Source organism: Drosophila yakuba, chromosome 4 (assembly GCF_016746365.2).
Source record: "Drosophila yakuba strain Tai18E2 chromosome 4, Prin_Dyak_Tai18E2_2.1, whole genome shotgun sequence".
In the NCBI taxonomy this organism is placed as follows: Eukaryota; Metazoa; Arthropoda; class Insecta; order Diptera; family Drosophilidae; genus Drosophila; species Drosophila yakuba.
In genome coordinates, this window is record NC_052531.2 from 451,331 (window position 1) to 478,901 (window position 27,571).

Genomic DNA, 27,571 nt, shown 5'->3' on the forward strand with positions numbered 1-27,571 from the left:
TGAATCGTTTTTTAGTTACAGTATTAGTATGCTTTAAAGTAGAAGCTAAAAATAAAGCTTATAGTGATGGCTACCACCTACTTCAAAATAAAACTCAGTAACTACTACTTTTTAATTATCATATGGAATATATGGAACCAAAATAAAATTACATTTTTATGTTTTGGTTGCACATTATTTGAGCGCACTAATAGCTAATATTTAAAATGTCAATTTTTAAATATTTTTAAATGATTTTTAACACTTTTTTGGTTTGCGTCGTCAATATTAATATTGTCTGGCTTGTTGTTTTTGAGCTTCAAGACTTGATAGCTTTCTTGGGTTATTATACCCGTACTTGTAGAGTAACTAGATTCGTTGAAAAGTATGTAACACAAAAAAAGAAGCGCTTCCGCCCATACAAAGTATATATATTCTTGATCAAAATCAATATCAGATTCGAACTGGCTATGTCGTCCGTCTCTTTGTCTGTATGAACGTCGAGATTTAGCATGCAGATTACAGAGACATAGACGCAACGCGTCAATTCATGTTGCCACGCCCACAAACCGCCCATCATTACCACGCCCACACACTTAAAAAAAATTTTGATACTTTTTTATTTTAAAAAAGACTAATAAAGTCTTGTAAATTTCTATTGATTTGCAAAACACTTTTAGCCACGCCCACTCCAACGACCACAAACCGCCAAAAACTGTCAGTGTTGAAATTTCTCTTTCGCACTTTAACTACCTGAGTAACGGGTATAAAATAGTCGGGGAACTCGACTAAAGCGTTATCTCTTGGTTTTTAATGCAGTGATTGGAACGAATATGATTATAGATTTAAATGTGTAATTTATTGTTTTGATAACAAGAAAATTGTGTTGTTAGCTGTAAACGCTTTAAAGTGAAAAAAAGAGAACGCTATAGTCGTTCCCCGACTATCTGATACCTGTTACTCAGCTAGTGGAAGAGAAAATAGAAAAAAGAGAAATTTCAACACTGACCGTTTTTTCCGGTTTCGTTATTGTGTCCATAGCAATTGTTGTGCAGTATCATACATGTCAAAGTTTGTGCCGGAAAAATCGTTTTTGCGGGGAGTATTACTTTATTATTTTAAAATGAGGAAAAGAGCCGCGGAAAGTTATCGTATTTTAGTGAAGTATACGTTTAATATGTGAGTGGTTTGCGCGGTTCTAAAGTGGAAATTTTGACTTGGAAAACAAGGAACGTCTTGGGCAAGCGAAAAAGTTCGAAAATAAAGATTTGGTGACTTTACTCGATCTGTGGACAATTAGGCGTTGTTAGAGGTTGTTAAGTGTTAAAAAAATTGTTTTCCTTTTTTCTGTTTATGTGTACTCCATTTTCTTTTACACAAAGGAATATAGCTACTAATTTGGTTGATTGACGTTTTAATAAATATATAAGTTACGCTAAAAAAACAACAACAATGTTTCTCAACGTACCGCTTATGCACCGAAAAGGAAACAATTTACTGTAAAGACTATTAGCGTTGACTTTTCCGATCAGAGGATCTAACGAACAGGTCAACGTAAAGCGCTCAACAGAAACAAAAAGAAAAGACTGCTGCTCAGAGGGTATGCATAATTTTTTCGGATGTTCTTAAAAGCGGAATGTAAGAAAAGAAACAGTTAACAGTTATTTTCGATTTATGTTGGTAATTGATTAACTTAAATTAGTCTGAATAGGCACATTTTTTCCACGGATGTAATGTATTGAGATAATTCGTAGTTATTTTCTATATTAACGTTTTTAATAACGATTGTTTTCTAGATTAGTCACTACCACACCGAGCGGCTGTTCCCGAGTTCTCGCTGATATACACGGATGGACAAATCGATCATTAGTAATGCTTATAAAGAATATCCTTATACGCTTCCTTGTAACTGTTAAATACTTTTTGACGAATATAAGTAAAACTGCGCTATTACTAAGATCGCCTTTGGGGTACTATTTCATTTTATTTATTGGTTAGCTATGCTTGCTTTAGAACCCCTTTGACATAAAGCAATAAAAAATTCCGTTTGAGTGATTTTCGCGCTTTTATCTTTACTCTTATTATAAACGTAAACATAACACGAAAGTTTTTACATTTATTTTTCTGCCGACATTGACGGTAGATGATATTGCACAATGAATGTGGTCGTTTTTAACTTAGGGCATGTTGGCCTATTTAAACTTACATACATACATAATCTCATTTACATAAATTGCCATAAATTTATTAATTTATGAAGGTTACTCATTCACGCATTGTATCATTTCCAATCAACGCAATAGGAAAATCGTTGTACTTGATTTTGTATCTATCCTAAGTCCACATCCTTAGAGGAATCAATAGGCGAGCCTCATGAGTCCGATGGTCGTTGATTCTCTTGATGATTCGAATTCGCATGGAATCGATGTTGTTGGATTCTTCCTCCACTATTGCCACCAGCATTGCCGTTACTACTCAGCTTGTTTTGATCAGCCTCGCATTTTACTCCGGTGCCAGGACCAGATCCAGTTGCCAGTCGGAATGCCGCTTCGGTATGAGAGCGTATGATTGCTTCTGCCTGGTGCATTCGGAGCGCTGTTTCCGGACTCGGATGGTGGTGGGATGTGTGGTGTGTCTGGGAGTGTGGGTGAGTCTGCTGGTTGGTAGGCGTCACGGCGTGCTGCGGGTAGTTTGACGTGTGGTGGTGATGATGGTGGTGCTGCTGGTGTTGGTGAAGTACTTCTATCGCATTCATTCCTCCTAAACTCGGGTCCGGCTCAAGCGAACCGCGCATCATATGCACGTTCATGTTCATAGCGATTGATGCGGAAGAGGATGATTCGTTCTGCAAAGTTGGCACATTTATATTTGGTGAACTTTGCGAACGGCAGTTGCTATTGCTGGGGTGAGTATGGACGAGCAAGTGGGACAACTGTTGCTGCTGGTGCTGCGGAGCCTGCTGCTGTTGATGGTGATGTGGATGGATATGTGGTTGGAGTGCCTGGGTTTGATCGCCGTGCTGAAACATAAAAGAACGGATAACTAAAGTAAGATAAATTCAAATTTCAATGTAATGGAAATTCGCAAACGTATGTCCTTAACGATTATACGATAGATGTTAAAACGCTAGTACTAGAAGTTGGTCAGAGTACCTGCTTTTCTGTACAAATTGTTATTTATTTAGGATTGTTGTAACATAAAAGAAAAATTGGGTACTGTTACAAAACTTAGCACGTAAATAGACATGGCTAGGCTTAATAATAGCGTGAGAAGAAACTTAAGTTTGGTCGATGTTTCCTTAAACCGCCAGATGATGGCACGAAAGACTAAAGTTGCTGCTCATGCATTATTTCACTTGTTACAGCTTACGAGCTTAGTATATTATTTACTTTACTAGTAATAATTCAATAAAAGCAATCTTAAGCGGAATTTATTTATTTAAAATATTGTAATTTGGAACATATTCCATTTGTAAAAAAATGTAACAAGTAGAAGATTTTATTATGTGTTGCTGTTTACAAGATTTTTTTACACTGTGATTAAAACGAACAAATGCGAGTGCTAACTAAGTGTTTCCCTTCCGCCCTCTCCCGTAGCTGTCAAACGGAATTTTGTCAAAAAAGAATAAGGGGAATAAGGGTAAGGACTGCTTTTTGACTTGATTCTTCCTTCCTGGACTATATTCTTCCCTTTTTGCTAAATGGTTTCTCCTTGTATGTTATTCTTACCTGTTGTTGGTAGGAGGTAGCTCCGTTGCTGGAATTGTTCATTCGCATTGCAGCCGCCAGATTAACCACAGCGGCTTGAACCGCCGCGCTGGGCACTGCTGAAGTGTCCACTCCGTCTTGTGGTCGTGACGCAGCAACTGCGGCAGCAGCAGCGGCCATTAGTGACATCCGGTTGGCGACGTGCAATTCTGCGTCCATGGTATATTGGCCGGATCCCGGAAGTCGAATCTCAGCCATTTTATGAGAGCTAGAATTGTTATTTGTGCAATTATTGTTGTTATTCGTGCTACTGCTAATGTTGTTCTGGTTGCTGTTTTCATTTTCACTTAAGCCGTGCTCGATGTCTTGGTCTTGATCTGATGTGTTCGATGAGGAGAGGCGTCCGTTTGAAGAGCATTCCGAGTTAGCCGAAGGGGAAGGGCACTTCGAGTTGGATCCTTCCGAGTTGTGAGCTCCCATAGGCAAAACGTTTCCGGCGTCCGCAATTCCGATTCTTGGACCAGCAGCGCCACTGCTTGCGGCCAAGGTTACTGCTAAAAGGGATTCTCGTTCTCTCTGTTCCGCAGCTGCCCGGGACTATTTTTTGATAATATCAAGCGTTGGGTATTAAATATTTGTAGTATATGCTTTGCTAAAAACTTACCAATACGTATTGAGCGGCGAACTGATGTTTCGGATCCATACGCATCGACTCCATATGGGTAAGAAGACCTGGACAAAAAAAAATAAAGTCAATTCCTTATTAGGATCAATCATATTGTGGAGTACCGTTTTCATGTGTGAAGACAGCCTGGCAAACGCTACATGGCCACATACGCAGGCTGTTTGTAAGCTGTGAGCTCTCGGCGTGGCATGCCAGATGTTTCCTTAGGGAACCCTCGTTGACGTAATGTTTGCCGCAAACTGGGCAAGGATGGTTGGCAGTTCTTCGTTTGCCCAAAAAACTGTCGATTAAGCTAGAGCCAACAGTGGCCTGATGCGAGTTTGATTCAGTTGTGCATTGGCTAGCGATTTGTTCGTTGCTACGTCCAGTTCCATTTTCGTTCCCATTGCCCGTAGCTATCTGATTAAGCTCGCTGAACTGGGATGGGGCTGAAGAATTATGAGAGTATTTAAAGCTAGCGCAAAAACTAACGTGGCGAAGCGCAACAGGAGATTGTGCAAAGGCGACTATATACATATGTACACGATCAAATTTAAATATGCTCTGATTATCCGATAATAAAATGTACATAGCTAGTGGAAGTGTAAAGAAAAAATTTCCAAACTTAATAAGCATATCGATGGACAATTTCAAACGTGTCAGCGAGACAGTTGTTTCCCACTTTTGAGCGTTAAATAGCATACAAATTACAATAATTACAAAATGATCCTTGGGATCTGATAATGTAGGTAAAGATATTTATATATATACATTTATAAATATGTATATATGTTACTATAGCAGTTTCACAGCGAATTTAAGTTCACTTCAGTTAAATTCGGGGAAATCCGCAGAAATTTTCTTACCTGAGCCACCAGGTGGGGGACTCTTTTCCTTATGAACATGTCTCATGTGGTCCAGAAGGGCCTCAGTGCCAAGAAAAAGTTTATGGCACACAGGACAAGACGTAGCGTTTGGACCACCTATTAGTGCGGCATGCTGCTGCAAGACACCAAGATGCAGCTGTAGCTCCTGTTCGCAATGCGCGGTGTTTTACGGGTGGTATTGATAGGTCAAGAAGGCAAATGGGATAAATATAAAGATCAGGTTCCAGGTTCAGGACGATATCAAAGGATGTAATATAAAGGGCGGCGAAAAAATGCATGATATGCTGAAACTAACGCGTACTAACCTTCGATGTATGTGTGCGCAGACTAGATTCAGTGGCGAAACCCTTTCCACAAATATTGCAGTGAAAGGGACGATTTTTAGCACGTTCAACCTGAGCATCATGGTTTCTTAAATGCTGTTGTAGATTTGAAAGTTGTATAAAGGCTCGACCGCAGTCTGGCAGATGACATTTATAGGGCCGTTCTCCTAAAAATTCATAAATTTTAAAACTCTTTAATATTTTTTCTTTATCAAAATAAAAGTGCCACTAACTATGTTTTTATGTACTCTGGATTTCCGGAGATTACTTTATTTTGGGACTGCTGGAAATTCAGCTTCAAGGTGTTGTAGAAAGATATATGCAAATATGATAAGCTTTTATTTTAAAACACAGATTAAAGGAAAAATTTTACGAAGATCATTGAGATTGGGCGGCAAAAAAAAACAAACTGTCAGATACAGAAAAAGAGTTTTTCAGATTGACTTCGGTGGCCTACGTGTCCCTTTATTGGTTCCATGGTTCCAAGGACTTAAAATCGTGATTTATCATTATCCAAAGTAATAAAATGATAATGAAATTGTCTCGTCAGTTGTCGACTGAATAATTTAAGTTGGAATGTCTCTACAGAATTACAAGAAAAACGGAAACGTGGTAGAGCATTTTATTCTTGTTCATGATCACAAGTCACGTCGATCTTGGTACGTAAGTCTGTTGAAGAATGCTTAGATTTCCGTGCCCCATTTCTGTTGTTTCTCTCAGAGCAAAGAGTATACGTTTTCGACCATATAAAGTATATATATTCTTCATCAGGATCAATAGCCGATTCGATCTGGTCATGTTCGTCTATCCGTCCGTCTGTGTGTCCGCAAAATTTTTTTTGCCTTGCCCACTCTAACGCCCACAAACCGCCCAAAGCTGACAAGCCCACACTCTTGCAAAATGTTTTGATATTTTTTAATTTGTTAATTAGTATTGTAAATTATTATCGATCTACTCAAAAACCTTTTTGCCACGCCCACCCTAACGCCCACAAACCGCCTTTGCATGTACAAAACAAGAGAGATCGCTATAGTCAAGTTCCCCGACTATCTGATTGATACCCGTTACTCAGTTAGTGGAAGTTTGCAGGCGCTAGAGTGGGCGTGGCAAAAAGATTTTTGGCAAATCAAGACAAATTTACAAGACTAACAAAAATGTGTGTGGGCGTAGCAGTTTTGGTCGGTTTGTGGGCGTTAGGGTGGGCGTGGCAAAAAGATCGATAGAAACTACAATACTAATAAAAAAAGAGAAAAATATCAAATTATATTTTAAAGGAGTGGGCGTGGCAGTTTTGGGCGGCTTGTGGGTGTTAGAGTGGGCGTGGAAACATGAATCGACAAACTTGCGCTGCGTCTATGTCTCTGGAGTCTGCAGGCTTAATCTCAACTTTTTAGCTTTTATAATTCCTGAGATCTCGACGCTCATACGGACGGATAGACGGACATGGCCAGATTGACTCGGCTATTAAGTTCCTGTTACATACTTTTCAATGAATCTAATATACCCTTTTACTCTACGAGTAACGGGTATAAAATTTAATAATTAATAAAATGAAAAATGTTTAAAAAAGTTTCAAAAAGTTTGGCGCGGCTTGTGTACTTTTAAAAAAGCCGTGACTAAAATGTTTTTTATGGAACTTTGCTAACAAAGAAATATCAGAAGGTGGGTTTGGCAGTGTTTTGCGGTTTGTGGGCGTCACAGCGAACGTGGCAAATTGTGTTGCGTCTTTCTATCTGGAATCTGCATCCTTAATCTTAACTTTTTAGCATTTATAGGTTTTGAAATCAAGGGGTTCATATGGACATGACCAGATCGGTACCAGATCGCGTATACAATTTTGTATTATCTTCTTTTCATAGTTTTTACTCAAAATATATATATTTATTGCCAAAGAGAAAAACTTAGAGAGATTTTATAGCTAGTTGGCTTTAGGGTAAGCGTGACCAAAATGTTTTTGTCATATCGGTAAATACTTGCACAACACAAAGTAAGACAAGAGAGAACGCTTTTAGCCGAGTTCACCGACATCAGATAGTCGTTCCCCGTTATTCAGCTAGTGGAAGTACAAAGGAAAAATTTCCACACTGACAGTTTTTGGTGGTTTGTGGTCGTTATAGTGGGAGTGGTAAAAAGATTTTTGGCAAATCGAGAAAAAATTTTCAAGACTAACAAAAATGTGAAAATATATTAAAACACTTTTCAAAAGTGTGGGCGTGGCAGTTTTTGGCGGTTTGTGGGCGTTGGGGTGGGCGTGACAAAAAGTTTTTCTGCAAATCGGGAGAAAATTTACAAGACTAACAAAAATGTGAAAAAATATCAACAACATTTTCAAAAGTGTGGGCGTGGCATTTTTGGGCGGTCTGTGGGCGTGGCAAAAAGTTTTTCTTAGCAAATCGATAGAAAATTACAAGGCTAATGCAAAAATGAAAAAATATTGTCTCTGGAGTCTGTATGCTTAATCTCAACTTGCTAGCTTTTGTAGTTCCTGAGATCTGGATGTTCATACGGACAGACGGACGGACATGGTCAGATCGACTCGGCTGTTGATCCTGATCAAGAATATATATACTTTATACTTCCTACTTTATGCTTCCTTCTGCCTGTTACATACTTTTTAACATATCAAGTATACCCATTTACTCTACGAGTAACGGGTAAAAATACACTAGACTATACAATTTTTTTTGCATATCGATAAAAATTTGCAAATCAAATAAAAATTTTAAAAGTAAGGGAGAAGAAGTTTTGGTATGTGGGCTCTGCGTCGAGGTTCCGTAAATCTGCATGCCTAATCTTAGCGTTCTAGTTTATATAGTTCCTGAGGTCTCGACGAATATACCGACGAACGGTCAGAAAAATATGGGCAGATCGACTCGGCTAGTGATATATATATATATATTTATTTATTGTATATATTTACTATATAAACGGAAACGCTTTCATGTACCTGTTAATTATTTTTCAACGAATCTACTATACCTAGAAGCTAGTATTTTACGAGATAATGACCAACAGACCCCAAAGTCACATAGTTGATTAAGTATGCCCACAATATGGGTAAGTAGTTACCACGCCCAATTGAGTGACTGACTTCACTTAGAAAGACTAAAAGCAAGCGGTCGAAAATATGCAGATTACTTAACATACTTTAAGACTCCGTTGATGCGAGTTGCTGCAACAGCAAGTTCAAGAAAAAGTGCAAAAGAGACAGAATCAAATTTCAGTTTTAAAGCTCAATTAATTTCATTTAATCGCGCAATTAATTAAAATGTGGATGGTCAGCAACAACATCAGCAATAGAAGGATATGGCGACTAAAACATTTAGGCTACTTAGTGACACTTTCCCTTTGAGTTAAACTAAATACAAATAAATAGTCGCAAAGTGCAGTCGTGTATACGAACCTGTGGTCGAGTCTCACCCTTGGGCCAGAAAAAAGACCACGTCCGCGTCCCAAGAGCAACCCTTCGCCAAGTCGTCGACTAAGAAATCTGGAATAAGTTCGGGCTTACACCTCAAAGGCACGTAGTCGATGTCTAAACGACACTTTATTGGAGCTACCTCTTTAAGCGCCTTTAAGACTGCACTGACTGGGCTGCAGCTCCAATAAGTGCGAAGCCCTTCCTCGTCTAATGGTCTTTGCTATCCATTATCTTTCTACCCGCACCGCACCGTCAGCGTTTAAGAAACCGGCCGGGCCAGTACACTGTATGGTATAATTACCCAATCCTCCGCGGCGACGGGAAACTCGTCCGTAAAAAAAGGTAGAATTCCGTTGCTGCCTAGGTACTCTATTAAGTGGGAAGGGACCAAACTGGTTTTCAATTAAAGCGTTTTTGATTTCTTTTTGACTGTGTCTAAAGCAGTGGGAAGGCGCTGAAGTCATAAATGGCAATTGTAAGGTTGCAATCAGGTGTGAACAAGAAATGGTTAAGGTAAGCGGAAAATAATTGGGACTGTGCGTATAGAAACATGAAATGACATTGAATGCAGCTAATGACGTCGAATATTTTGTATGGTGCTAGATACGTTTATGTATTCATCCCCACCAGCTGTCCTAATTCAACAAACTTTGTGAATCCCAGCTACGAGGGTGAAACGGGAAAGGCTACTGGCTCAAAAAGCTCTTGAAGTTTATTTAATTATCTTTGTCATTTTCTTTTGCAATGCCGACCCAGCTGCAAAAATGTGTTGAATGTGAGTGCAAAAATACAAGTCCTATTAATATACGGGGGGAATTGTAGAAAAAAGACGAAGTCCAAGGTCAGTCGAGCCTCTTTTTTAAACCAAAATAATCTTGAAAATAGTGCTGGACTGAGGGGAGTGGCCATTTTAATTAGTTAAGGACGAGCTCTGAGCGTTTTTAATCATCTTGGTAATTAAAACTAATACAATTAGAAATAACTTATAATTTCTCAAATCGGGACCGGAATTAGCAAAAAATTTTGGAAGACGGCCACTTATTAAAAACGACTAAGCAAGCCAAAATTGTGTAGTGCATACTTGAATACAAGTTAAAGTCTGCAAGCGAAAGGTTGCTACTTTTACAAAGCGATGGGCTGTGAAAAATAATATATGTATATGTATATGTATATGTATATGTATATGTATAACACAAGATAGTCAAGTTTTTCGAATTTTGAACACTTGTTACTCAGTTCGTAGGAATTCGAAAAAGACATTTTAACATTTTTAAGAATAATAATAGAAATTGGCAAAACAATTAAAATAAATGAAAAAAATTCAAAAATTATGGCGTGGCAGTTTTGGGCGGTTTGTGAGCGTTAGAGTGGGCGTTTCCAAAATGTCTTTTGTTTACCGATATAAATTGACCAGACAATTAATAAAATGAACAAATACTTAAAAGATTTTCCAAAAGTGTGGGTGTGGCAACATCAGGAAAGAAACATGCGTTGTGCCCATTTCACTGGAATCTACATGATTAATTCCAACATTCTAGCTTCTTCATCTCGATGTTCCCGACGTTCATACGGACGGACAGGCAGATGAACGTGACCAGATCGACTCGGCTAGTGATTTGATCAAGAATATATTGTCTTTATAGGAAACGCCAGTATACCTGTTGCGTACTTTTCAACGAATCTAGTATACCCTTATACTCTACGAGTAACGGGTATAATTATTATTAAAATACTGATAGTTTGGTGGTTTTTTAAAATGTGCGTTATGTAATAATATAATATTATATTATATACGCAACAACGAAGAACATATTAAACGAATGCAAAACATGCATTCTCCAGATTCCAATTTCACCCCTTTTCTAAGCAATTCTACACCGGATAACATAATAATCGTTCTATCGTTCCTCAAAAAATCCATTATAATAAATGAGCTATAATGTACAATATTTTGAATTTCCAGAACTACCCTATTACCCAGACTTCTAGACAATTAAGTTAACAACTAGCCAATAAGTACATATACTGTTAGTAAGAGTATATAAATTTAGATCCAGTCGAAAGCCATTGCAGCTATGGCTGATAGCCATCCTGTAGCTTAGCTTACAAATTAAGCAAACAGTAAATAATATGTACATCTTTTTACTTTAAGTTTAAGTATACAGTAGAACAATGATGAAAATTAAATTACATTTTTTACGGTTGTGTCAAGTTTGCACTTTTGGAATTAAGAAGTTACATGTAACGGTACGTGTATATATATTGAAACGTTTCGAAGTAACATCAAGAGAGAACGCTATAGTCGAGTTCCCCGTCTATCTGATACCCGTTACTCAGCTGTTGGAAGTGCAAAGGAGAAATTTCCATACTGAAAGTTTTTGGTGGTTTGTGGGCGTTAGAGTGGGCGTGGAAAAAATTTGTTGGCAAATCGATAGAAATTTACAAGACCAATACAAAAATGAAAAAATTAATATTTTCCAAAAGTGTGGGCGTGGCAGTTTTGGGCGGTTTGTGGGCGTTAGAGTGGGGGTGGCAACATGAATCGACAAACTTGCGCTGCGTCTATGTCCCTGGAGTCTGTATGCTTAGTCTCAACTTTCTAGCTTTTGTAGTTCCTGAGATCTCAGCGTTCATACGGACGGACAGACAGACGGACATGGTCATATCGACTCGGCTATTGGTCCTGATCAAGAATATATATACTTTATATGGTCGGAAACTCTTCCTGGCTTGCCAAAAAACTTCCACCGTACTTTTTTGCGGGAACTACGTTCATACGGGTGTAAAACCATTGAAGCTAATCCTATATGAGATCGATAAGGTCACCTTCAAACTTCACACTAAAATTTCTTATTTATGAGAACCAAATCGGAATTGAAAAGTAGATCCACAAAAAATTATTTATTGTGGTTAACCAAAAGTTTTTTTAAATTTGTTGCTTGTTCAAAAACAGATAGTTTTGTACCTGGCCTTCCTTCCGCTTAGTATGCGTACTTTATCAAATGGTAAAAAGTACATTTTCAATATTGGAGCTCTGTGGCTCATATTTGTGTGGTGCGATTACTCACCTGTGTGCAGGCGCGTGTGCTGCTGGACGTGCGACAACTGCTTAAATCTACGATCACAGTAGGAGCACTTGTATGGCTTCTCTCCAGTGTGTACTCTGATGTGCTGCACTAGCTGGTGGTTACTGGAAAAACTCTTCATGCATTGCTGGCACTGATGCGGCTTAGTATCCGAGCTAGGCGTAATACTGCCACCCAAGCTGGCCGAGCCGGTCACGCCGTGGGTTCCCAGGCCGACGCGGGGAATCTGCTGCTGTATTTGCTGCATCGCGCTTTTGTGCATAAAAAGCTGCAAGTGCAAACAACATATTCAAAAGAAGCCGATTAGCTTAACAAAAACAATTCTCAATATGCTCTTGGCCGATGGTAGTGTACACCTCAACCTCAAGACCCCATTATACCTTTCCGTACCGGGCTTACTGTCAGTGTGTCTGTCATAGCCAGGTATATTTATAGACTTCTCTTCTTCACCTTTAGCGGTAATGGCCAGTTTTATGTGTTATTTTTTGTGTAGTTTCGATAAAAATGTGTACAGTCGTATGTCAGACATGTGAAAAACATGTCAGCATAATCTTAAACTTTTGTGGAAAGTCGAAATCAAAATTATTTATTCTAAATAAACTTATATGCAGTGTTAAGGTAACGTTTTTGGTTTCACATTGGGAGGTCATCATAAGTTTTGCTGATTTTTACTATTTTGTCATTGGGGCCAATAACAAGCCAATAAGTATACTTAAAAACCAATCCGAGCACGTTCTCGATATATAAAGAATCTCATCTCATATATGACAATTTTACGATTATTTCAGTGACCATGTAGTCTAAATGTTGAATATATAATTTATTTTTTATTTTCTTATAGCTTCTAATTTATTAGCATTGTCAGAGCAGTAGATGAACTAAATAATGATGACTAGATTGAGTAAGTAAGAAATCCGATTTCGATGAAAAGGTATAACATTTCTAACATATTCTTTTATACCCGATAGATTGTTGAATTAAAACAAAATTAACATTCACAGTCTATTGAATATCATTATTTTAAAATTTGTGGACATCATATAGTCGAGTTTAGATGCCCGTCATTTTGCTAGTGGGATTGCGAAGTTTAAACATTGTGTTTTTTCAAATCGATAAAAATACAAAAAAAGAAACAAGAGAGAACGCTATAGTCGAGTTCCGTACGAGAACGAGAAATTTCAACACTAACAGTTTTTGGCGGTTTGTAGGCGTTAGAGTGGGCGTGGCAAAAAAATTCTTGGAAAATCGGAAAAAAAATAACAACAATAACGATTTTTAAAAAGTGTGGGCGTGGCAGCTTTGGGCGGTTTGTGGGCGTTAGAGTGGGCGTGACAACAATTTTTTTTGCAAATCGATCAAAATTTGCAAGACTAATAAAAAAAGGAAAAAAAAACAAAACATTTTTCAAAAGTGTGGGCGTGGCAGTTTTGAGCGGTTTGTGGGCTTTAAAGAAGGCGTGGCAACATGGGTCAACCAACTTGCGCTGCGTATATGTCTCTGGAGTCCCCATGCTTAATCTGAACTTTTTAGCTTTTATAGTTTACGAGATCACGACGCTTATACGGACGGACAGACGGGCATGGCCAGAACGACTCGGTTATTGATGATGATTAAGAGAATATATACTTTTAGGGTCGGAAACGTTACCTTCTACCATTTTACTCTACGAGAAACGGGTATAAAAAAGTATATTGGGTGCTGAGTGCTTTATGCAAATTTAGCCCTTATAAATGCATTGCAATGTCTACAAAATTGTCACCGGGTGTGTGATCGACGGATCACTTACGTAATCCTCTTTGCAAAGGTCGCTTTTCTAGTCTTTTGAAGTCTAACCACCCATCCTTAAAGCATGTACATTTTTGGCGAATCAAGTTACTTTTATTATGAATTTATAAAGATTTTGTGCGGTAAATTGTATTTATCTTACTGCTCTGGCTGCACTTATATAGATCGTTTTGATATAAAGAACGGAACGGCATTTCGTTACTTTCCGATGCCGCATGTTCCGTCTCCTTTATTTTCTTTTCAGAAAGTAGTTAGGGAGTATTAACAGTGCTCATACAAGAGAATAGAATTAGGTGCAGTGCGATGACGAGAAAAAAGGACAGGCTGATTTTGTGTGGCTCTCTGGTTGGTTGGCGGGCAAGCGGTGGTTTGTTTCCACTGGTAGCGGCATTAGCAACCTTCCATCGTATCGCCGCGGCCACTCGGGTTTGGTTCGAGACAGAGTGCACTTTTTATACATTTAATTTTGGTGGGTATATGGCAAGCACGAGCAAAGCGGTCTGTCTTCGTATTTTTCACAAGAGTTTGTCGAGGTGTAAGAGCGACAAATAAATATCACAGGACTGAACCAACAGTAGTTACGAATTGTCGGCAAACGGGATTGCTATAAAATAACAGGTCCAGTATAGATCATTTGGGGACTGTACAAGGGATATGTGCTTTCCTATGACTATATTTAACCAGAGTGGCAACTAAAAAAAGCTACACTTATAGCCAACTTGTTTTAATCACTTATGGGCATTTTTATGTTATTGGATATAATTATGTTATGTTATGTTATGGTATTACTTAGTGTTACCATTAAAAAACAAAACATCAAAATCGTATAAAGAGATAAAGATAAAATAATGAGGAGAAAGGGAAAGAGAAAGCTATAAGAATGTTGCATTTATATGCATGCATTTTCCCCTTCGCTGGCTTGCTTTTTATTTCCAATTCCCCTCCACTGTCTTTAGCAAGCACTCGACCCCTAGTGCCAGTGCCAGGGACGCAAACTCACAGAGGGATGGACTTATGTCCGCCGAACCTTTTTCGCTCTATCTTAGGGGTAGCAGGAGGCGGTAACCATCGCCGTGTGGACGAGGTGAGTGAAATAAAAATGGTTGAAAAAATGTGAGGGGTGGACAAATGAGTTCGAACGGGTGCGAGTTCGTTTGTTCTTATGTGAGCGGCACATATACAGCTGCGAAAAAAAAAATAGCACCACTTGCCCAGTAAAACTTTGAATAAGTCTCCTACCTACAATTTTGGGTTTAAAAGGATCTGAAATACCTTTTTAGAAAGGTTAAACAATTCACTTTTTAGGAAATAAAAAAAAATCACAATTGTTCTATGAATTCTTAACTTATTTAAGGAACTTTATGAAAAATGGCAAAAAAGGGCGAAAAAAATAATAGCACCACTTCATAAAAAATGCTTTAAACATAAAATATAAACTTAACAGTAACAAATTCATTAATAACAAGTGATTGTATATTAAAACTACGCCGATCCCATTAATTTAGTGTTTGGTAGTGTATCCTTTATTAGCAATAACAGCTGCGCAACGCTTTGGCATGGAGTCAACCAGGTCCTGGCACCGTTTTGGGGTTATATTGCTCCAGGACTCCTTAATCACGGTTCATAGGCTTTCGTTATTAGTTGGCTTAAAAGCTGCAACTGCCTTTTTAATATTCGACCAAAGGTTTTTGATGGGATTGAGGTCTGGCGACTGCGCAGGCCACTCCAGAACATGAACTGATCTATTTTGGAACCATTCCTTGGCTTTCCTGCTGGTATGCTTGGGGTCATTGTCTTGTTGGAAGACCTATTTTAGCGGCATATCATATTCAGCAAAGGGTAGCATAACCGTTTCCAAAATATCCACATACACATGCTGATCCATTATGGTTTTATCCAATGTATTGGTCCAACTCCATAGTAAGAAAAACATGCCCATACCATTACACTGGATCCGCCGTGTTTAATTGCTTCTACTGTGTCGTTTGGCTTATATTCGGTGTTCCTAGGGCGCCTTACATTCGATCAAGATCCATTGCCACCAAAAAAAACCACCTTGCTCTCATCTGACAATAAAAAGTTCGTCCATCTTTCGCATGGCCAATTTAAATGTTCCTTGACGAACTTAATGCGCTTGGGTATGTGTCTCCCATTTAAAAAAAGGACCTTTCCTTGGACTACAGCCTTTTAAACTATGTTCCCTTAGACATGTGTGAACTGTTTGCACTGTTGCGGATATGTTGAGATCCTTTTTCAGTTCGGTAGGAGCTTTAAATGGATCCTTCTTGCTCTCGGGCACTAGCCTTTTGAAGAGATGGGTGCCCAATGATTGTTTTTTCCCACGTTTTTCGGGATTCTCGTTGTAGGTGATTACATTTCCTATAATTTTGTTTGAGCATTGAAGGATTTGGCCAATATTTCTAAAAGATTTTCCTTCAGAAATGAGTTTTTTGATCAAGTCACGTTTTTCTTCAGTGCAGTGCTTTCCACGTCCCTTTTTAATGATTTTTTAAAGGAAATTTTTTAAAAATCATTTTCGAAATAATAGATTAAGAGTCAAGTTTAATAACCACATGCTTTTTACCAAAGCAATCCTTCGATAATTATTAATTATTTGAAAAAATCGATAGTGGTGCTATTTTTTTTTTCGCCTCATTTTAGACCTTGCCGCCCAAAAAAAATTATAAAAAATTAAGGTATAAACAATTCAAATTTTTTTTTTCATTTTTGGATGGGAAAAATATCTAGCATTATGCGAAAAATCAGTATTTGGTTCTATCGGTACCTCAACCTTAATTTATTTGATCAATAACAAAAAAAGGTATGGTGGTGCTATTATTTTTTTCGCAACTGTACATGCAACGTATATATTGACGCATACATAGGCAAGGCCATGAAAATATGTTTACGTCTACTCTTAAGTCGTAGAAGACAAAACATTTCAGGGAAGGTCAAACGTTTGGGACGGGGAGTCCTTAATTGTACAGAAAACCCGTCGTTGCTCTGCTGCTTACTGAACAATTTTTTTAATTTCAGCTATATATGTATGTATGCTTATCATTGTCCATGACGACGTTCAAAAAAACTAACATGCAAATAAAAGTGGTACAAAGGTATTTTTTAATACCTATGTCGATTTTCATATTACTTTTTCGATCCTTCCGATTTGTGAGAAACTTAGAACTTTGTATTATTATTATATTAACTTCTTACAAATGTATACTAATTATCAAAATTGTCTAAGACGAACGATTAAAGGCGATGTCTTAGACGAACGATTAAAGTCGATTTCTCAGACGAACGATTAAAGTCGGATAGTCAACTTCATCTACAGTGTGTGAAATCCTAAACTACATTTGCAATTAAAAAAGTGGTCGTGTGGTCAAACCTTCCCAGTAAAAATGTTACAAATAAAGGTAAATAAAATAAAACAGTGAATAATTTAATCTAAACATATTTAATTAATAAGTTTTTACAATTTGTTTAATAATTAAATTAAAATAACAATTATTTGTAAAGGTGAAGTACACAATATACGTGATATATTCAAGAACGGGTGATAGATCGGTAAAAAAAACTAAGATGGAGGGACTCGGTGTCTGGCATTTAATTAGCAAATGACTAGAACATAAAATTAATAAAGCTAAAAAAGCAGTTCAGTTAACTTTAACTTAATAGCTAACCCAGCATAAAACTACTGCTTTAATCATTAACGCGGTGTAAGTATACATAAATATAAAGTAACAGATTCTGCTCATCTACTAGTCTTTGCGACAGCTCACATATTACGTTTAGTTAGTTGTGCGTTTGTGTTCGGTGATGTTCTGTGCTGCAGCTGTGTACATGTGTCATTGACGAGGAAGAGTACTATACACAACGGAACAGATGCCAACTCACTCGTTGCAGGGTTGACCAACATTCTTCGAGGGTGCGTTCACTGATCGCTGCTGCGCTGCTCGACCGGGATAGCTGAAGCTGAAAACAAACAAGGAATACAACATTATATTTCATGCGGAGGTCGGGGAACAATACCGGTGCGGAGGCTCACACATCTATCCAACCAAGGATTGTAAGATATCCCATATATGTGTTGCGAGTTTGTCCTTTAACCACTTCTAGGTGTAGCTTAGTAAAAATTTTAAAATGCTAAAACCGACTCATGAATTATATCTGCATACATTTTAAAATACGTCGATTCCTGTCAATGTTTCCTTGTTAAAAGTGGTAATTTCCTCTCAAAGCTTCGTTTTCGCTATTTATCATAAATATCTAGTCTATTGGTTTCTACAGCGTGGTACCCACATCTAATTCAACTACTGTCCGTCCAACTGGACCCCAATTGTAAAATACCTAGCGCCACCGATGTTTTACCTTATATATGTAAAAATATGTATATTTTTATACCTTTTACTCGTAAAGTAAAAGGGTGTACTAGATTCGTTCAAAGGTATTTAACAAATAGAAATAACAAATAGAAATAATCTGGATTACTCCTTCCGTAAAGCTTGAATAACTCTAGTAACGCCAACGCAGTGAGGCTACTTTTCAAAGCTCTCACTCCCACGCACCGCCCGAAATTGTCACGCCCACACATTTTTAATATTGTTTTGATTGCATATGTTTTCCATTATTTTTGTTGAAAATTTTAATCGATTGGCAGAAAACATTTTTTTTTTTACGTCCACTCTAACGTCCACAAGCAGCAAAATTCTGTCAAGCCCAAAAAAATTTGCAAATTCGGATTTTTGTACTATTCTTGCCAATTTCTACCGCCATTCTATTTTACATATATTAAATTCACTTATACGAATACTTCTTTCTATTTCTCGGATCAAACTGATTTAAAGTAAATAACAAAAAGTTCGATAGAAACGACTTGTATTGTACTTTTATAGCTATTAAAATATAAGATTGAGATCCTGTTTAATGGTTATGGCAGATTGAGTCACTTTGAAAAAATCGGTAAGTAGATTGTAAAGGTTAAATGAGTGAAGAAAAATTACATCGTGCTCCTTTTCACAGTCAAGGGTCATTGTATATTTGACTTCGGACTAGAGATCGAAGCGAAATGGAACGAATATCACACCAGCTCCCTTGCAGTGTATATATTTTTAATTTAATTCGAAGATTTCTTTTTGGTGAACTGTTTTCCTTTTCCGAGTTATACACTTGCGAAATTTGCGGCAATTTTTATTATATATATCATATTAAGCGAATTCTAGCATCGGGTTAGTTGCACGGGCACGCAATACCCTCATCTGCACCATCACTGAAAGACACCTGATTTTTGGAACGTGTAGATTCTCTTGGAAAAGGTTAAGTGATGGGAAGGCTTTTGACCACGGTTGACATTCAAAAATGCAGTGGTAATTGCAACAAAATTACTTGGACCCGCGACCTCAAAAGCGCTAGCGCCCGAACGAACTGACTTTAGATTTGTTGGAAATTTAGCTACGCGAAGCACACCGGAGCACACAACCTTACGGTCTGATGTCCTTTGAACTTCTGCCGGCTCGGCGAATTATCATCACCAAACGGGACACTGCGTGACTGCCATGGGGTTCTTCTTAAACTATCCTGTTGTTGCGTCGTTTTCGTCGTCGACAACGTCGCCTCTGCCGCTGCCGTCGCCGCCGTTGAGCTTCTAATTTGGCATCTCTTTCTCTATGCGTTATTATTGTTTTCTTTAAGAAATAAGCACGGACGAAGATATATAAAAAAAGACGGAAAGGAAAAGCTCCCGAAAGAATGGCATCTTGCGCTCTCATTTCTCTCTCCCCACGCACGAAGTGGGAGGAAGGGAGACAAGTCGAGGAAAATAAAAATTATGGCAGCGGCAGAGTAAACGTCTGGACTAGAAAAAGTGAACTGACTTGTTCATCCTTTTACATAAGTGTGCCAGAATGTGTGAGTGTGTGCCATTAAGCTGAGCCCGAACGTGTATCCCCGTTTCGGCCCCCGTAGCTTAATGTACAAGTACACGAAGGTGAAGACTCTCAGACTTCCGCACACATAGTATGCGACTATTCGACAATGGGGGTTACTTCTGTGCTGTAAGAAAAGGTACCTGAGAACTAAGCAAGACTGCTCTTTATTCCTTATTCTCTCTTATCCTCTCTGTCTCTCGGTCATAGCTCTCCCTCGCTTTTACGCTGATAATAGTTTCCAAAACGACCAACCCCTTCATTTTTTTTACCCCTTACTAATAATAGTAGAAGAGAAACGACAAAGCTACCTTAGCACCAAGAACAAGAATGGCTCCAAAGATTTCAAAGGCTTCAGAATTTAACCAAGAAAAAGTTGGATAAAGTTCACCCCTTTTGAGATGCTTTCCAGGGAGCTTTCAAAATATCCCTTGACAGGGGTGTGTTGATCTACTCTTATAACATTACTTTACTGAATTAGGGGCGGTAAAAGAGAATATTCGAATTAAGAGAAAAAACTAAATAAAGGGAAAATTCGTTGGACGGTAGAGACGTAAATAATGCACCCTCTTACTAAAAAATATTATGGTCAAATACAAGTTGTTCACTTAAAACGTTTGTGAAAGGATGAACAGGCCTAAACTTTCAAGGTCGTTTGTTTCGGTACATACAAACCTTAAGATCCCTTTGGCTGCAACCTTTTCGAACGGTTTCGTTACATCTTTATTTTAGATGTTATAGTAATAGTATTTCATTATATCCGTTACGCGTACAGTAAAAGTGTGTAATAAATTCGACGACACGAAATTAACATTTAAAACGATGCGTTTCCGCCCCTATAAAGTAAATACATATGTATATTCTAGTAAATCCCGGCAATGTCAGTTTGTTTGAATGCTGTGATCTCAGAAATTACAAAAGCTAGAAAGTTGAAATTGGACATTTAGATAGTTGTTTTTGCATTGTTAAGATTAGTTGCTTTTGCATTTCATAATATGTCTTGTCAATTTATATCAATATGCCGAATACATATTGGATACGCACACAACACCCCAAAACCTCTTTAAACCGTTACGTCTTCAATTCTAATTAATTTATTATTTCTCTTTCCCATTTCTATTGATATCTTAAAAGAATTTTGAAATATCATTCTTGCACTTCTAATAGCTATCTAACGGGTATGCAGTCGATAAACTCTCTCTTGATTTATTACTATTTTTGTTTTTCTGCAAGTTCCCCAAAAATATGTATGTAGATCTCTGTTTTTTCTACCCAGAAAAATACAGAGAAACAAAGAAATTCTTCTAAATAATACCTGAATTTCATTGGTCATTTTGTCGTTATTGTATTTGATGTCGGGCGTCGTGCTGCCGCCGGATGGCGTTGTGGAGTGTTGAGGGGACTGCTGACCCTGCGAAAAGGTCTTGTTGATTGTTGTGGGTGCCGATCTGCGTCCTGCGCCCGAATTAGAGCTACCACCTGTTCCAGGGGACATCGGTTTGCACTGACGTGTCTGCAATGCTCGACCAGTCCCCGCCAGTTGCTGAGCCTGCAAACTGGACTGCGCGTCGTCGGTGGACCCCATACTAGGAACTCCGAGTCCGATGATCAGTGCTCGACCTTCAGGTTCAGAGACTTCTCTAGCCTGTGGGTCGACAACGTCGTAGAAGTCACCGCCGTACTGCGGCTGGGACTGCGCGTGCACCAACGGCTGGGAACACACGTCCAGCGGTTGGAGGAGCGTCTTAGCATCCATCTCCTGCTTGGGCTTGATCCCACATAAGGCGTTCAAGGATCCTTGGCCGTAGTCTCGAAGGTTATTTTGCGCCTGATCACCAATTGGCGAGAGGTTATTCTGCATCGCCGTGGACTTGAGGTGAGCCGCCGCAGCAGCGGCAGCAGCAGCGTTAAACAACAGGTGGTGGCTGCTCAGCTGGGGCGACTGGGCGCCTCGAAAGGAGTCGGATCCATAGGACTGCTGCTCTAAATGCTGCTGCAGCATGTGACTGGACTCGGCCTTGCTGCCCCCAGTAGGATTGGTGCCGGAAATAGCCATGGAACTGCTGTTGCCCACTGCGCCCGATAGTGCGGCTGGTCCTTCAGGGTGGGATTCGGACAGCTGCTCGTGCTCCTGTTGAAGGGAGTGGTGCAAAGCGTGGTGGGATATAGGCTGTTGATTCGAGGGGGAAGAGTATTGGTGAAGCGCCGTTTGCAGGCCAAACGGGGCGCGCGCCTGCTGCCAGAAGTCTGAGGAGTCCATTTTAAACATTCGAAGAAGACTTGTTGGGAGATGGCCAATATAGATTTGCCAGCTCGCTGGGCTTGGCCGATCTATCCGATCAAAAGGACAACTGCTTACGACCCTGAACGCGGATCTGGGATGCCAACTTTGCGTAGTTTGGGCCTGATTAAAGCATCGTAATTTCATATCATTTTATTGCCTGCAAAACAAACAAAAAGCGTTGCTTAGCATAAAATAGTTAATAGAACAAGTTTTTTAAATTCCCCCAAATGTTCACCCATACATACATATGGAGTTTTAAGAATTATAATTATCGTCCAAAATGTGAGTACAATGTTGTAGTTTTAAGTAAATAAAAGGTGGCCTTAAAAATACGTGATTCAAATTTGAGTATTTAGTTTAAAGTAAAAACAAGAGAGAACGCTATAGTCGAGTTCCCCGACTATCTGATACCCGTTACTCAGCTAGTGAAAGTACGAAGGACAAATTTAAACACTGACAGTTTGTGGTCGTTAGAGTGGCAAAAAGATATTTGTCAAATCGAGAGAATTTTACAAGACTAACCAAAATGTAAAAAAATATTAAAATTTTTTATTTTAAGTTTGGGCTTCGAAGTATTGGATGTTAGGGTTGGCTTGGCAAAATGTTTTTTCTGCAGATCGATAACAATTTACATTACTAATAAAAAAATGAAAAAATATCAAAACATTCTACAAGAGAGTGGGCTTGGCAGCTTTGGGCGGCTTATGGGCGTTAGAGTGGCCGTGGCAAATGGGTCAACAAACTCGCGCTGCGTCTATGTCTCTGGAAACTGTATGCTTGATCTCAACTCATAGTTCCTGAGATCTCGATGTTCACGTATATTAAGATATATTAATAGCAAACCACGAAAGTTTTATATATATAGTTTCAGTGATTTTACTATTCGATTCTGAAATGCTAGGTTCTGAGCCCTAGTTCTAATTTAAACACATACTGGATTATATTCTGCATATTATTTTAGTCTTTATTTAATAACAAAAATAATAATTTTAAACTTAAAGCTCCCAATAAAATTTCTTAACTGCAAATTTGAATGTCTTTTGCCTTGGACTCGTTATTAAGTGAAGATTAGTATTCGGTTCATCTTCCAATAAAAAAAAAAAGGACAAAAACGTTCTGGAAGTACCAATTATGAATATAAGTACTTGTATCTAGAAATTTTGACTAATTTGACTGTTTTTGACAAAGTACCAACCATCCATTAAAAAAAAAACCAACCAACATTGCTGTAGTTCCAGAGGTATACCGATTCAGATTTAATTTATAGACAATTGGAGAGAAATGCATGCGTGGGTTTTTGCTTAAAAGTACGATTTCTTGCATATTTTTGTATATGTATGCATTAACCGTTTAACTCAAAGGTTGTAGTAGTGCCGATCATGAGGCAATTAGTCAGTTTGTCGACGACTTAAGCTACAAACAAGCATCCTATATGTTGGTATCACGGTTGTTATAGGTATTTTTCAATACATGGAAAGAAATGTATTAATAAAGCTGCCTATCAGTACTATTATTTCATCGAAGGTGTAGTTACGGCGAATTAAATAAAACACACAGGTTAATAAGGAAATTTATTTTTAAAAATCCTATCTCCGCACTAGTTTCTTAATTCCATGGACTCCATTTGCAATTAATGTGGGTGAAACATAGACGACGATTTGTTTTAATCACTATTGTATAAAAAATTTAAAATCACTTTGTTAGAAACTCGTTCGTTGTTAACGAGAAAGCAATTATTGTAAACAGAAATTAAAATCATAAAAAAAACAAAATTTGATAATAATTTATTTGAAATAAAATGTCAGAACCAATATGCCGCGAAAACAAGATTAAAAGCGAAATATTATTTTATTGCCATTATAATAGTTGGTGAATTACTGAGTTATTCGAACGCTTTTACCTCTTTACGAGGTTCTTTTGTTGGACAAATACAGTGACTGTCTGTATACACGGCCTCGATTACGGTTACTATTACGGCTGAGACTTAGAAGTCGCTTCCAGCAAACAACTACAGATAACCTGGCGGCACGCGAGTCATAGAAAAACTAATTTGGCCGCCGCCTCGGCCAAGTATAAATATGACTGTTGCTGGGGGTTCAGACACGTCTCGTTTAGAAATAGAACTTGCACGCAAAGTGGAGTCGGCCTGAAGTCGAGTCATCGCTGTCGCCATCGTCGTTGGCGCAAAGTAAGCCAAACGTCTTCGTTTCAGGACTCAGCGGTGAGGCCTTCGGCACAATATCTTCGTTCCGTCTTCGTGTTTACCAAAATAGCATCTTTGCTCAGAACGAGTTTCCGGAGATACGGATATTAATGCTCTCTTTCGCATTGCTCTTAGTTGCCAAATCAGACCACCTCGGAATAACGGTCAAGCCGGAAACAGAAATCTCGTTCTTTTTATATGTATACATATGAATACATTTGCTTATGTATGTAAGATAAGATCGCCAATGTGCCTGCATGGATTCTATTTTAACGTGGGATTTGGGATCAATAATTACCTCGAAAACAAACGCGTATCCACAGTCGATTACAGTACGATGACGGGTGATGTGCGGCATACCAACCAAGTGGGGAATGGTCCTATTTAAGTAATTCTATTGACCTTTTTCATACGACGGTATTGTAGTTAGAATGACCGTGGGCTTTATGTTCATGATTTGGGTTTTTGATGTATTATTAAAAGTCATTTAAACTTAAGGCCGGAATAAGGCACACGTTACGGTGTCGCGATATATTGGTTATAAAAATTCATTGATCACCCATTTCTCCCCAAACATGGAGTTAGATTGATGCAGTTTCTATTTGAATTTGTTTACTTATAAATTTTAAAATTTTGTAAACGTTTTAATCACAATTTGTTACCCGATGCCCTCTACTATTTTGATGCCCAAAAGTATCACTTAACTAACGAATTTGTCTTGTTCTGAAATACCTACATATATGCGCATTGTGACGCTCCTATACTTTAATATATATAAAAATATAATATGATATATTAAAATGTTAAAATATATTAAGGAGTCCAAAAACTGTTTACATTTGTAACTTAAATAAATATTTATTTAAAAACATCGTCCGTTATTTCGTTATTTTACTGAAGAATGATATTCGTGTGGTGTTTTGATTATTGATAGTTTTACTTTACTTTTATAAATTATTTTATGTACTGTTTACTTCACTAACCCCTATCCTCCATATATCTATTCAAGCTTAATAATACATTTAAACTATTATTTTTTGAATATGGCTTCTATCATTAAAAAATTAGAGACTCGTAAAGTGTGTAGTTACGTATGGGTATTGTAGTGCTAGCTGTAGGGTATGTGATATTCTAAACTGTCTGTTCCGGTGTCAGTGTGTCTTTGGTAATCTTTCAGGGAATGTATTTTGTAGCTGTGGGAATTTAAATTGTATTTAAATGTTTTATTGTATATTTTTTAATATAAGATAGCTAGCTTTCCATACAATGTAAATGACTATATAAACACAAATAAATTATGTTTTCGATCAGTAGCCTAGCTTGGACTTATTTCAATCTTCACGTAATCGTTGATAAAACCTACATTAATCCCTTCGCGTAAAATTGTTCTGCTTGCCCTTTTTTTCCGTTTATATTGTATTATATTTATAATTATTTTTCATTCATATATAGTGTTTTGTACTTTTGATTTCAATTTTGCAACATTTTTTGTTGTAAATTATATTTTTCATTTGTCTAAAAAGAAATTTTTTAACGGATTTTTTCGTTGGTCTGTTTTTATGTTGAGTTATATTGGTTTAGATGTTTATTTTCGGATTGGTGATGAAGTTAAGGTTGATGTTGCTCTCCCTTTTTGGTAATGGGTGTAGAAAACTTAGTTAATTAATGCATCTGTTCTATTGCGTTTAAAACTGAAAGATGGTTGAGTTGAGATAAGTTTGTCGATTTTATCGTTTGTTATGGATTCTTCTTTAATGTTAAAAAAGATTTTTGGTCTATTGTGTTTGATAAAATTATGATGATCTGAAATTAAATTAAAAGAACAAGTTTTTTCATATTTTCAATCTGAATTCAGTAAAACACAAATGCAATTGTCCAAGTACGCATTTGCAAAGCAATTCATTTGTGCTTTGTCTTTATATAAAATAGTTTTATTAATTGATAAGTTTTTTAGCACAGTCCACAATCATTTTTTTATCTGGGTTTAAGCACATTTGATAAAATAAAAATGCTCCGCGAGGTCAGGACGATCCGCAGTCGGTTGTTCTACTCCATGGAATATAGCGTTTCTGAATGCCGCATCCAAAATAATTGAGAATAAAAATCATCGCCTCGACAATACGTTGTTTCGCAAGCAGAAGACTGGGAAGGAGACAGCTGGGTGTCGAATAGGGAGAATGGCTGGGAGGCAGCGGTGTGCTTATTATAAGATAAAAATTGTGTGTGTTAAACAAAAAGTGACAGCAGCGGCAGAAACAACAGCAGCGAAAGCGTCGAATGTGGATTCAGGTCCTTGCACTCGTACAGAGAGCATGAGCCAGCGCCGGCGCTGTTGGCAACTGCAGTTGCAGTGTCAGTTGTTTCTGCATTTGCAGTTGCAGTTCCACACTCAGAGAAATTAAACTTCCTCTGAAGCTACGTTGAGAAACTTTCAAAGGAGGAACGCATAGTTTGGTTTATACAAATAATTTCTCCTATATTTATAAATCTGTGGGATAGCCAACTCAACATAAACATGTTCGACTTATTTCCGATTCCGGATATGCTGTCTTAGGGCTATTGCTATTCATATTGCTGCTCGATTACAGCTTGTATGCCTGCCCGTTCGCATCTTCGACTAAGGTACAAGATATGGCTTTCAAGTCTCCGAGTTTTTTCGGGTGCATTAAGCTGCATGCTGTTGATGCCCACCGCACATGTGTAAAGTGTACAACGTATATGTCTGGCCCATGCCGCTATTCTGATGCGTTTTCGTTGCATCATCCCTTACGCCGCCCGCGCCAACTGATAACTCTCACACAGACAGGTGGAGTGGGCTGTTGCACTCGGCGATGGTCGTCGACTCCCGTCAGCGCTGCACTTCCGCAGTAACATCCCTTATATGGCGGCGGTGCAGCGTGATGACCACTGCAACCACCCAGCGAACCGCCCTTCTCCCTGCTGTATTGCTGCAACCACAGCAGAGTCCGTCCTGGCCGGTGGAATGCATGATTTAATGTCTACTTCAAGGCCTCTCTGGCACCTCCCTGCTACTGCCAGTGTTCCAGCTCCTGCCCCTCCCAGATCCTGTTCCCGTTCACGTCCTGCCATCTCCCTTTCACCGCCGGACTGCCAACTGTTTCTGTCTAGCTCGAGTTGTGCGCTGCACTTGTGCATGTGTGTGCGATCTGGCTGCATTCGGTCTGGTCCTCGTCACGGTGCGGCCATATGCATTTTAATGCTTATGTGAAGTCCTTATGTACAAACACGCACACGTTTAAGTGGGCGGCTCGCAAAACACATAGACAGCCGGCAAACACTATCGAACC

General features: G+C 38.3%; 1 protein-coding gene across 13 annotated transcripts; it reads right to left on the reverse strand.

Annotated features, from left to right (window-relative positions):
• Nucleotides 1-2,031: 2,031 nt before the first annotated feature.
• Nucleotides 2,032-26,401, reverse strand: LOC6523723 (putative uncharacterized protein DDB_G0286901). 13 transcript variants are annotated; one of them, XM_039377125.2, is made up of 11 exons: nt 26,256-26,401; nt 24,562-26,066; nt 21,092-22,217; nt 17,750-17,827; nt 12,050-12,335; nt 5,543-5,727; nt 5,217-5,352; nt 4,476-4,799; nt 4,351-4,418; nt 3,708-4,283; nt 2,032-2,998 (listed from the first exon to the last, which is right to left on the reverse strand). In XM_039377125.2, exons 3-11 carry the CDS (start codon nt 22,202-22,204, stop codon nt 2,351-2,353), a joined length of 3,414 nt encoding a protein of 1,137 aa, XP_039233059.1. In that variant the 5' UTR covers nt 22,205-22,217; nt 24,562-26,066; nt 26,256-26,401; the 3' UTR covers nt 2,032-2,350. The 13 variants fall into 13 exon arrangements, with proteins under 13 accessions (XP_039233059.1, XP_039233058.1, XP_039233057.1 ...); XM_039377124.2 differs by having other exon boundaries at nt 5,217-5,349; nt 17,726-17,827; XM_039377123.2 differs by having other exon boundaries at nt 17,726-17,827.
• Between the last annotated feature and the right edge of the window lie 1,170 nt (nt 26,402-27,571).

Excerpts from the sequence above, each read along its gene's own strand:
- LOC6523723 (XM_015191334.3), bottom strand. The coding sequence starts at position 22,204 with ATGAAATTACGATGCTTTAATCAGGCCCAAACTACGCAAAGTTGGCAT. Across the intron at positions 5,728-12,049 it reads GCACACGCGCCTGCACACAG|GAGAACGGCCCTATAAATGT; the intron begins GTGAGTAATCGC and ends ATGAATTTTTAG. Across the intron at positions 4,419-4,475 it reads TGTCTTCACACATGAAAACG|GTCTTCTTACCCATATGGAG; the intron begins GTACTCCACAAT and ends TTTTTTGTCCAG.